General features: G+C 52.5%; 4 protein-coding genes across 4 annotated transcripts; 1 reads left to right on the forward strand and 3 right to left on the reverse strand.

Moving 5' to 3' along the window:
- Window positions 1–424: 424 nt before the first annotated feature.
- HMPREF1120_05182 (uncharacterized protein) lies at window positions 425–1,001 on the reverse strand. Its single transcript, XM_009159346.1, has one exon. The coding sequence runs from the start codon at window positions 884–886 to the stop codon at window positions 551–553; it is 336 nt and encodes a 111-aa protein (XP_009157594.1). The 5' UTR covers window positions 887–1,001; the 3' UTR covers window positions 425–550.
- Window positions 1,002–4,979: 3,978 nt separating this feature from the next.
- Window positions 4,980–7,827, forward strand: HMPREF1120_05183 (alpha/beta hydrolase). The gene is made up of 3 exons (XM_009159347.1): window positions 4,980–5,778; window positions 5,832–6,289; window positions 6,343–7,827. Exons 1-3 carry the CDS (start codon window positions 5,628–5,630, stop codon window positions 7,198–7,200), a joined length of 1,467 nt encoding a protein of 488 aa, XP_009157595.1. The 5' UTR covers window positions 4,980–5,627; the 3' UTR covers window positions 7,201–7,827.
- Window positions 7,828–7,887: 60 nt separating this feature from the next.
- HMPREF1120_05184 (uncharacterized protein) lies at window positions 7,888–8,379 on the reverse strand (the record flags this gene model as incomplete). Its single annotated transcript, XM_009159348.1, has 1 exon — window positions 7,888–8,379. One exon carries the CDS (start codon window positions 8,377–8,379, stop codon window positions 7,888–7,890), a length of 492 nt encoding a protein of 163 aa, XP_009157596.1.
- Window positions 8,380–9,428: 1,049 nt separating this feature from the next.
- Window positions 9,429–9,815, reverse strand: HMPREF1120_05185 (uncharacterized protein; the record flags this gene model as incomplete). Its single annotated transcript, XM_009159349.1, has 1 exon — window positions 9,429–9,815. The coding sequence occupies one exon, from the start codon at window positions 9,813–9,815 to the stop codon at window positions 9,429–9,431; it is 387 nt and encodes a 128-aa protein (XP_009157597.1).
- Between the last annotated feature and the right edge of the window lie 1,023 nt (window positions 9,816–10,838).

Consider the following 10,838-nt stretch of genomic DNA (forward strand, 5'->3'; position numbering starts at 1 on the left):
TATATATATAGAGTGGGTGGCAATCATACAGTCCCACAGAACAGTAAAACGGTACGAGAAGTAGTTATAATCATCGTTCACTATTTCCTACATGCTTACAACGGCAAATCGTATGACGTCCTAGCCTTGTAATCGCTACCAGTACTACAAGTCGCTTGAACCCCATTTAAATTGCTTTAGACTCTGCGGCCTCACTACAGGTGACTGAGTCAACAACGTCCATGTGACGGTGTCATAGCAAGACCCGGTCAGTGACACCGTGACACACAGGACTGAGATACATGTCCGCCGCTGCCGTTGCCGTTGCCATCGCCGTTGTCATCTGCCAAGCAAACGAACGAAGTGAATTGCGAACGGACTGACCGGCATGACAGAGCAGAGTAGAACGCATACCGACTGTAAACTGCACACTCTCAAGCTGTAGGACGTAGTGACGAGCAAACGACCGACTGGGAACATACTTATAAATATTGCAATTTCAGTCGTTCAAGGGACTATATCTTCCCTCGATATCCCCGTGAAAACAACCAGCTACCACGATACTATCATATCAGACTCCTTCCACACCGGCCAATACCCAGACATAACCATCTCGTATCTTACTTATATCGACAGACAAGACATCATCCACAGAAAGCAACACACTCAAACATCGACTTTGATCTTCCCCACAATAGGGACAATTCCAATCTCTGACCATGTCGACCACAGTCGCCATGGCGTCTTGTCCCACCACTGTCACAAACCTATCGGCAGAATTCCTCCAGGTCAGCGGAAGTGCAAGTGAACCAGATCCTCCGCCCAATGCACCCACCGGACCAAGAAACCCGAGACCGGGTCCGAGACCAGGACCAAGGCTCGATATCAACGCGCACGATGATGACATCGCATTTCCAATTGCCGACACCAAGATGGAGGGCAGCCCGTATATACAGCATCCGCGGCCAGGTGGAGGTGGGGGTCATAATGGCGGCGGGCCAAGTGGTGAACCCAAACCCAAACCCAGACCAGACCCCAAGCCCAGTTTTAGCTCCAGCAAACAGGACGGTATCACCCTGCCAACACCAACCAACGGTAACGGGCATATGCAGCATCCACGGCCAGGCGGAGGCGGCGGCCACAATGGCGGTGGGCCAAGTGGTGAACCAAAGCCAAAGCCGAAACCAGATCCCAAACCCAGTTCTTCCAGCAAGCAGGACGACTTACTGACAGCCAACGATGCTAAAAAGAAGAGCGACTGGTATATAATGCTTCCACGGCCAGGTGGAGGTGGTGGACACAATGGAGGCGGTCCAAGTGGTGAACCAAAGCCAAAGCCGAAACCAGATCCCAAACCCAGTTCTTCCAGCAAGCAGGACGACGCACTGACAAGCAATGATACCGAAAACAACAACAACGGGCATATAATGCATCCACGGCCAGGTGGGGGCCACAACGGTGGCGGTCCAAGTGGTGAACCCAAACCCAAACCCAGACCAGACCCCAAGCCCAGTTCGGAGGATTTTCGAGTCAAGCCGTCCTTGAACGCCATTCCCTGGATGTCCTTTTTGGTTCTCGTCTCATGCATGCTCGCAGGCACGACTTCGGCACAAGAATTTCCGAATTTTGTCTCAATCGCCAGTGGACTGAATGAACGCAGTGCCAAGGAGCTCGATGACATTTGGACCAGCATGATTGAAAACAAGCAACCACCGGTCGAGGCTATGATGGCCCCAGCCACCAACTCCCATATTCTGGCACGCGCAGATGTTCCGAAAGAAGTTCGGGCTTCACACATCCCCGTCACAGACAACACCGTCTTCTTCTTTCTCGGATCATTGGGCTTTTTCCTCACAGCCGTTATGTGGAACCTTTATGTCCGGTACGGGTGGGACAGAGATGGGGCGATGAAGATTGATGCCACTGCCAGAAGGGCTATGGGCCGAGCGAGCTCACCAATTTTTGGTGGCCGGCGCCCGATCTCGCCGGCAGGCAGCATCGGTCGCAGGGCAGCCATGCGAGCCAGGAGTCCACCAAGTGCCAGGGGAAGATTATCACCGCCCAGGAGAAGATCCCCACCGCCCCGGAGAAGATCACCACCGCCTCCTCGCAGAGAGCTTGAAGATAACAAGTCGAAGAAAGTCGGATTTGGCGATATCCCCCTCGAAGCTCTAAAGCCAAGAGGCGGTGACAAAGTCAAGCGTGGAGAAGCCAGACTATCCGTTACCGCCAGGGGAGTTGCTTCCCAGTTGACTGCTGGGCAAATGCGCAAGCTCTTGATGGGCTGAGCCGGTTCCTGCAAAATGAAAAGCACCACGGTACGTAGGAACAAGACTGGCTCCGGCAAATGGAAGTGAATGAGCGGTCCAGATGCCATTGTTGATGTAGTGATGAGAAGCCAGTCATGCACTTGCTGAGCATTTGTGTCTTTAGCAATGAGAGACTCGGAGTCCAAGCGAGCTTCTGGCCCCCGGCACGTGTAGGGGTGAGATTGTTAGCATATGCGTTTATATCGCCTAGAGCCGTCGTGAGCGTGGGTAACCACAAATCGAAGACAGGCTTGGGGCTCGGAATGCAGACAGCAGCGAACGTTCAGCGACACCAATAATGAACAGAACGGCCATGGTTCTCAACCATGGTTGTTTGGCCCGGACAATTTAGGCAGATTCCAAGAAATAAATCCATCGAAACTGTCTACATTTGCTCTTCCACCGTCTTGCGTGCCATATAACGTGCACAGGGTTGAAGATTTACCTCGCTCCCCTTTCTTGTTGTAGACGATTGCTCTGGATTTCGGATGCCTGCAGGATTAAGCAACTCATGTCAATCAACCTGTACCAGGTGTAGCGGAGTCCTGTACTTGCTGGATACCTTGTCTGTCTGAAGTAGCCATGTGACACCCTCAAGGTTTGTTCCGAAACGTACTGCAGTTGAATACCGGGAGGACGCCAGCCTCATCTTTCCCACACACCGCGCACACACACAAACTCCTCGGCCTGTGAAACAAAAACCAAAAACCTCTTCGACCAAAAAAGCAAAAACTTTTCCTCGAAGCCCAGTAGTTGATGAGGCTACTGAGGTTCGAGGGAGTGAAACCACCATCTATGCAGACGTTACTCTGCAATCCTCAATGGCAAGATTCTTCCGAACACCCGTTTTCGAGTCCAACCGCTCTCTGCTGAGGCATGGACACCAGTTGAGCCAGGCTTATACCACTCCCCCACCCGGTGGTGGTTTGTCGTGTCTGGGAGATGGTCTAGCGGCCAAGGCTGGTCAGTGTTGGGAGGAATTCCGGCACTGTAATATGTTAACTATTGTTTTTTCATTCACCACCCGTCAACCGCAAGGCTTGGCGAGGCTGTGAGGCTGCAGTGACATACCTACTAGTATTACCCCCTGTAACTTTATCTCACCTGTTACGTTACTTGTAGCTTGCTCTTTTGGCCAGTCAGGACGACACTTCATGGGTCAACGTCAGCAAGGTTATTTCACCAAGCAGCCGGCGTTGAATGAGGTGTCTGGAAGAATCGTCGCCTGGCGTTCGGACAGGATTCCCCCATTGGAACCAGCTAGCAGTCATGGCCTTCAAACCCAGATACCTTTTGAGCGTCATCCCCCACATCTTGAACACGACCAAGTGTCAACTCTGCATTATCTGCTTCCTGAAAGGGACCCAATGAGTCTGAACAGCATTTGAGTGCTGCTGGAGGTACAGTCACTTCGGGGTGTCTGAAGTAAAGCATGGGAAGAAAGACTCTTAGCCCTAACGGCGCAATACGTCGGTTGACCCAGGCTCTGTGACCTTCCAACTCCTGACCTCTTTTTAGAAACCTCACATAATGCGCGCTGTCTGATAGCAGGATCGAAGAATATGCGCCTTCTCCCTTGAACATGAACCAGAAGAGATGACAATTGGTAATACAAGATAACATTCCGCACGGACACAAGCGGCGATCTCACCATCGTGAGGGATTCCAAGGTACAATGCGCATCAGTTGCAACAACAGCCAAGCTCGACCGCGCCAGGCGTCTATGGATATCACTGACATTGTCAGCAGCAAACCTTCTTGTCCGCTCTGCCTTAAGAAAACGTTAGGCCAGGCAGCGAGAACCGGGTATTGAACATCTTCCATAAACTCTTTGTTTGAGACCTGGATGGGGCGAGTTGGCGCTCACGGCTTCGAGGGGTTAATGCACGCAATGGCACATCCCGGGGCGGTGTACGATCGGAGCTGGGCATATATGGCCGAGCATATTGGCAACGGTTCCGAACGAGTGAAGGGCAGACGAAGTGCAATTCCACCCAGTTGCATTCCCTGGGTTCTCACTGCGGCCTGTGTGCTCCTCTGGGGACTGGTCTTGATGGCATTGGTTCTCTGTGCCCGAAAGAAAGTCCGGGCGAGGATCAAGTCAACGAAGGCGGTCACCGAGGGTCATATAGCACCATGAACGTTTTTTATTCTTCCATATATGGCCTCCATGACGGACTGCTGTCTCCGACCGAACATCAGGTCGTCAAGACATTGAGATGGAAGCATTCATGCCTTCTTTGAGCCATCACTTTCAGGTATCTCCCTACGGGATCTTCGACGATTGGGGGGGTACAGCCATCCTTGCTTGGAGATCTCGTCAAGGAACCCATTCGCAGCGACGAAACGCGACAGAGGACGAGGAATTTGGTTAGGGGCCATGGCCTGCATTGCAGTTCGCAATGGACGGACGGACGGACTGGCAATGTGGATCTGCTGTAAAGAACAGGCTCAATTTGCTGCAATTTGATTTCAGCAGGTCTCCGGCGGTATGCCAATGTGACTTGAACAAAAGACCCTGAAAAGCAAGAATGACAGGGATGAGTGAGTTCATTAATTGACCGAGCAAAAGCCATTGAATCCACTTTCCGCCGCCGTTGCAAGCTGAGGGGCTGTTGACCGCATCGGACGCGGTGCTGCTAGGAGAGTAGTAGTACAATGTTGTAGGATCGTAGCTTGCAATCACAGGAGTAAAATACTAGCCCACTGTAGGCTCGGAGCGCAGGGTGTAGAGTGGCACGGCGCATTCCTGGCGCCTGGACTGCACCTTAGGAACCCTCCCAAACGAACTCAGCAGGCTTCCAGCAATCTGATCCCGCTGTCGCCTTCTGCGTTACACGGCACGCGACGTCTGCGGTGTACATGATGAGCGTCAATCCCGTGCCATTGCTGGGTTCCAAGTTGCGCAAGCAGCGTCGACCCCTTCATCGAACTTGACCGTTGATCATGTGCAGATCCTTATCAGGGCAAGATCGCACTCAGTCTGTAATGAGTTGTCTCTGCGCAGCTTGACCAGCAACACCGTTCGTATCCTTCATGCCTGAGTGCCTCGTTCCTGCGCGACGAGTTGCTCAGTGAAGCTCAGCACTGCTGTCTTCACTCTCTTTGTGAGCGAGCACTGCAAGCTTCTTCTCATGCCGCCTACCGTCTGATACCGCCAGTTGACTTGCAGCGAGCCCGAGACATTTGTCTCTACCCCTCCACTGCCAGCAACATCACCTCGCAAACCCGAAGTTGACCTCACCTACGCCCAGGCAGGCTACTCCTCCTGACTGCAAATGACCTAAGCGGACTGTCCTCATCCTTCGTTCACCTATCTAACCACTGCTCGCAGCCACCATGGCCGCGAATGTCCTGACTCAAGTCGTCAAGAGCGCGTCGTTCTACGCATTTGGCGTGTTCAATTGGTTCTTATACCTGGGTTTCTCTGTGCAGAGTGGCGCCTTTTTCAGAAGAGACTCGGAGCAAGACAAACTTCAATATGCCATTGGTTTGTTTTCCAGGCATGGGATATTGACAATTGCTGACACCCAGATATTGTAGCTCGAGATCAGTTCTGGAATCTGTCTCAAGCGCCCTTCCCAGGCTTCACCCACTTTTTCTACACCCTGCGCAACGATGTCAAGCTGCACTATATCAGCAACCGAGATGGCCCATCGTCTGATAACCTGATTGTCTTGCTGCATGGCTTTCCCGACAGTTCAATGCTTTGGAGATATTTGCTGCGGGAGCCAGCAATGCCAGCCTCAGAAGCCACCATAGTCTGTGTCGATTTGCCGGGATTTGGGGGTAGCGATAGTCTCAAGGCCTACGACACCGAGGTTTTGGAGGCTCTCACCGAGTTTGTCATTGCCATGCGCGACAAGTACATTTCTTCTGAGGATTCAGGATCGCCCAGCACTTACATTGTCGGACATGATTGGGGATGCGTGCTCGGGTTTCGCCTTGCTGCCGAGGCTCCGTGGCTCGCAGATCGATTCATCCTGACCAACGCTCCATATGTAAGTTGCGGTGTCTCTGTCCACCGTGGGTTTGCTGACTTCTATATCCACAGCCGGAACATGCTTTTGCCAACAAAGACCGTGTTCTGAACTCCGCTTCCAAGATCTTCAAGCAGTTCATGCGCTCCCCGCGACAGAACTTCGGCTGCCTCTCGAAATCGTTCAAGACTCTGAAGCCGTTACTATGGCAGACCTTCGTGATGGGCTACATCTTCGTTTTCAACCTGCCGCCAATCTTTGTCAAGTCCTTGGGAGTGGGCGGAAATTATTCCTTTATTAGAGGATGTCATCGATTCGCTTACGGCAGAGGAGCGAAGGAATATCCAGTCCAAGAAGCCATGGCGGCAACATTTGGCCCCAGTCCACAAGAGTGCAAGACATCGACCGTCCCTAGCTCCAATGCCGAAGCCGGTGAGACCTACGGTCCTACTGTCCTTGAGCGAGCGAAGTCTCCTGCAGAGGCATTCTGGAACATGACGGGCTACTACCGCGATGGAGCCGCTACGCGACCCTGGGTAAAGTCTCTAGAGACCATTGCTGATCTATACGCACTGGAAGAAATGGCATCACGGTCCAGTTCTGTCAGCCGTCGATCATCTGTTTCAAACTCGCTGTTTGCGGAACCGGTCAAGGGGAGTTTGAAGGCTCCAACCTACGTACTTTGGGGAGAAAACGACACGGCGTGTTCGAGGCCAATCTGCTTGGATGGGCTGGGGGACTACCTTGGCAAAGACAGTGAGGTGACAATTCTACCGCGAAGTGGTCACTGGACTCCGATTGAACGAGAATCCCGCTCTGCGCTGGCTTTGGCCATTGCCTCGTTTGCTAAGAGACATGCGGAGCCTGTGCCCAACATGACGGCCAATGTCCGCCAAGTGTACCCAGACGCAGTTCTCATGGCGAAGAAGTGAAGGCATACTGCCCTCCGAGGCTGTGAGGTTTTGAATCCAGGATGAAAAGTCTTTGGAAGGTCAGAAATGGCATCATTGGTGGGAATGATTGTTTGTATTACTAAGGTATTCTGGAAGCAAATCAAGCACTGGAGATGGGTGCTTTCAGAGACAGCTAAGTAGAGCTGGAGTATCAGTTAATCTGACATGCCCGAGGTTCTTCTTCCCTTGCGTCCCGCACCGTGTTATTCTGCCAAGACCTCTAGGGATTGACATTATCACTCATGCCCTGCTTCAGGCCACAGTTCTGGCACTGCTGTAGGGGCAGGGTTTGGACACTCTTGGACGGAGGGGAGCAGTGCATCCATGTTCCGAGGATGTGATACATTCCCTATTGGGATGTCTCTCTTCCTCGTTCCCCCCCTCTCACTCGCCCGCCTATCAATGTCGTTGTGATGATTGCCGTAATTCCCCTTTTTCAAGCGGGGGAATATTTGGACACTCTTCCAAGATACCGCCGGCGCCGCGAAAGACAACAATCATATTGATGTTAACGTCAACGTTAATGTTGACATTAGCGTTTGCAACAGTGTTGATGTGTCGTTTCTGAGAGCCTGCCAACAGCACAGAAACAAGTAGGTAGGTAGATCGGTAGGGTGAGGAACTCCTGGGGGGTTCAAGTTGTAAAGGGGGTTTTTTGTTACACCCTCATCTGGGACGACGCTGGCATTCAGAACACTTGAAATTGGCCTGTCGCGCACGACGTCTCTTCTTAATACACACCCGTCCGGCACAGAGACCGAAATGGACGCCGACGACCAGTAGGACCAGACTGGTTGTAAATAAGCGGAATTCGGGACTATTGTCCCATGTTTTGAATGAGCAGAACGACGATGATGATAATGACGAGCTTGATGTGATTGAGTCCCGAGCGACGACGACGATGCCGTGTTGTTCAAGTTCGTGGCGGCGCAGACCAGGACCCGGACCCGGTTGTGCAGATGGTGACTTGAAATTGGTGTCGGAGATGCTGTTGCTAGTTGTGGTTGTGATGATCGGAAGAGAATGGACGAGGGGGGTGCAAGAGGCGATGATGATGAAAAAGGAGAACATGATGGTGATGACGATGCTGGAGATGGAGGTGAATGTGCCTGGACGGCTCATTTGGACTGGTGTTCTCCTTCGTGGTCCCGGTCTCATCCGTGTTATATTCCTATACCTAAGTAGAAGCAGAACCTTGAAACCTAACGATAGATCGACAGGTCAGAAGGACAAGCACCCTGGCGAAATGGGCGTACTGCCGGTGGGCGCGGCAGGGAGTAAAAGCAGGAGGCTGAAAGTTGGAAGCCAGCGAAAGTCAAGCAAACTCCCCGTTGTCATGACCGGGAGAAAAGGAGGGAGGACGTTTGTGCCTAGACGGAAGACGTATATACTGTACATCCAATCGGGAAAAGGTCAAAACCAGCAAACAGATAAGTCGATATCAACCTCGTCATGGGCACAGTAGTCAACATGCCTTGACTCATGGAACCGGGCGGGTATCTGCTCTTCATTTCACTTTTTCCGATTAATGGCCTGCTCAGTCACCTGTGCAAAAAAGACTCATTCCATATCTTATTCTCAAGGAATAGTACAAATGCATCAAACGGGTGCGCCTGTCACAGGAGAGACATGACCGGGGGGGCCCATGATGCTGAAGAACTTAACAGCAGTGGTGACGAACGACGCAGCGAAGTACTAGTTCGGGAGTGGTGACAGGGACAAACCAGATGCTAGGCAACAAGATTCACAATACGGAGGACTGACGCATGATGGCTCCGAAGAGATACCGACAGAGACCAAGGCCGAGTCTGCCCGTCCGAGTCGTGGTCGACTGTGAGGGAAAACAAGAAACAGCCGTGGAAGACCTTATCCATGAGACTTTTCAATATAGTATTATGCTGATTATGCTGATGGAAGTAAACAGCAGTAGTAATAGCTGACCGTTGGGCTTCTCGAAGACCAGCTCCGACAGAGAAGAAGAGGAACATGGAGTAAGGCCGGTTGAGTATCAGAGGTTCTCGAGAGTCAGCGCCCGACGGAACGGCCTCTCTGCACTGCAGGAGCCGTAGCGATGGTCCAGACTCCGCCAATATGTATCACAAAAAACGATCCCTTTCGACAAATAACCGTAATAACGCCAACCGAAGGTTTGCTCGGCCGCCTGCGCATTCCATTCGGTTTGACGTATTGAGCGCGAAGAGGCTCTTTCAGAACAAGAAATCAAGACAACAACAACATGCCAATGAAGCCAACAGTGCCGCACAGCATCCTTCAGCAGCACCACCACTTCGTCGGTCGTCGTAGTACCCTACCGGCGGCGGCCCTTGCGGGTAATACATTGGCTGCTGAGGCGGGCCATAGTACCCGTAGGGCTGTTGTCCCTGTGGAGGCCACGGGCCACCCGGACCTTGCTGATACCAGCCCTGCGGCGGCGGTTGCTGTTGCTGTTGATAATAGCCGTTATTGTCTGCAGGATAACCACGCGTCTCGTCACCGTTGGGCGGATAGTAAGGGCCGGCATCGTGGTGCGCTTGGGCAGGGTACGTCGGGGGCGGACCCGGCGGAGGCTGATATTTGTTTTGGTCGTCGGCCATGATGGATCCGGGCCAAAATGGAGGAAGCGGTTGGATCGTATCTGTTTATGTGATGCGATTGCAATTGCAGTTGCAGTTGGTGGTCGTGGTAGTGGTAGCGATAGTGGCTGCGGTAGTTTCGCTGCGGTCGGCGGTCGCGTCGGAGTGAGAGCGGACGTCGGTGACCTGTGGGCTCTGGTGCAGAGGTGCGGGGGTTGGATGACAAGGCTGGATTTCCTGTCCCAGTTCAAGTTTCAGATGTGTTCGGCTGTTGCAGCTAGTGGCTGGATTGAGGAATACAATGTCTGATTACTCCTCGTTATTATTGGGAGTGGATGAAGTTAGAAATATCAATGTTCGCCTCCGAAGACCGTGCTCGTTTCGTCCATGAAACCATGCCAGTGCAGTGCCAGTGGGATGCTTCCTGAAAGCTCTCTACAAGTCTGCTCAGCCACGCAAGCAGCGGCAGTGACGAGCCTGCGGTGCAGTTCATGAGTGGGCGTTGATTTTGGCGCATCCGACCTCCCGCGCCAGTGCCACTGCTACGGCCAATAGGAGGCTGAGGGCACTCAATTAGGCTACTACTAGTAGCGGCACTGCACTGGCAGGCAGCAGACTTCAAGTTGCAACGCAACACGTGAGCGGGAAGATGGCTGCCAGTGTGTGGTGGAGAGCATGACTAAGGTACCTACAAAATACTCCAACGTATCCAGGACTCTACTAGTAGACTCCTACAGTGGTAGAATAATGTACCTCAGCTGCTACTAAGTAGTAGAGAGTAGGGTAGTAGTGTGGCACCTGGTCCATCGAGGAGTCTTTCCCACTGCGCTGCACTGCGTTGTTTGCTTTGCTGCTGGGCTTGAGAGCAGGATGCGATGATATGCGCAGCGAGAGGCATCAAGAGGTGAAAATCGAGCGCTTGTAGCGTGTCCTGTTTGTCGGTGAGTTTTGGCGAGCTGCAGACGGTGTACTGTAGCGCAGCGTCTCATACCCCTACGCACCCTTGAAACCAACTGCAGACAAACGCCAACAGCCAGCAAACAG

Source organism: Exophiala dermatitidis (genome assembly GCF_000230625.1).
Source record: "Exophiala dermatitidis NIH/UT8656 unplaced genomic scaffold supercont1.4, whole genome shotgun sequence".
Classification (NCBI taxonomy): domain Eukaryota; kingdom Fungi; phylum Ascomycota; class Eurotiomycetes; order Chaetothyriales; family Herpotrichiellaceae; genus Exophiala; species Exophiala dermatitidis.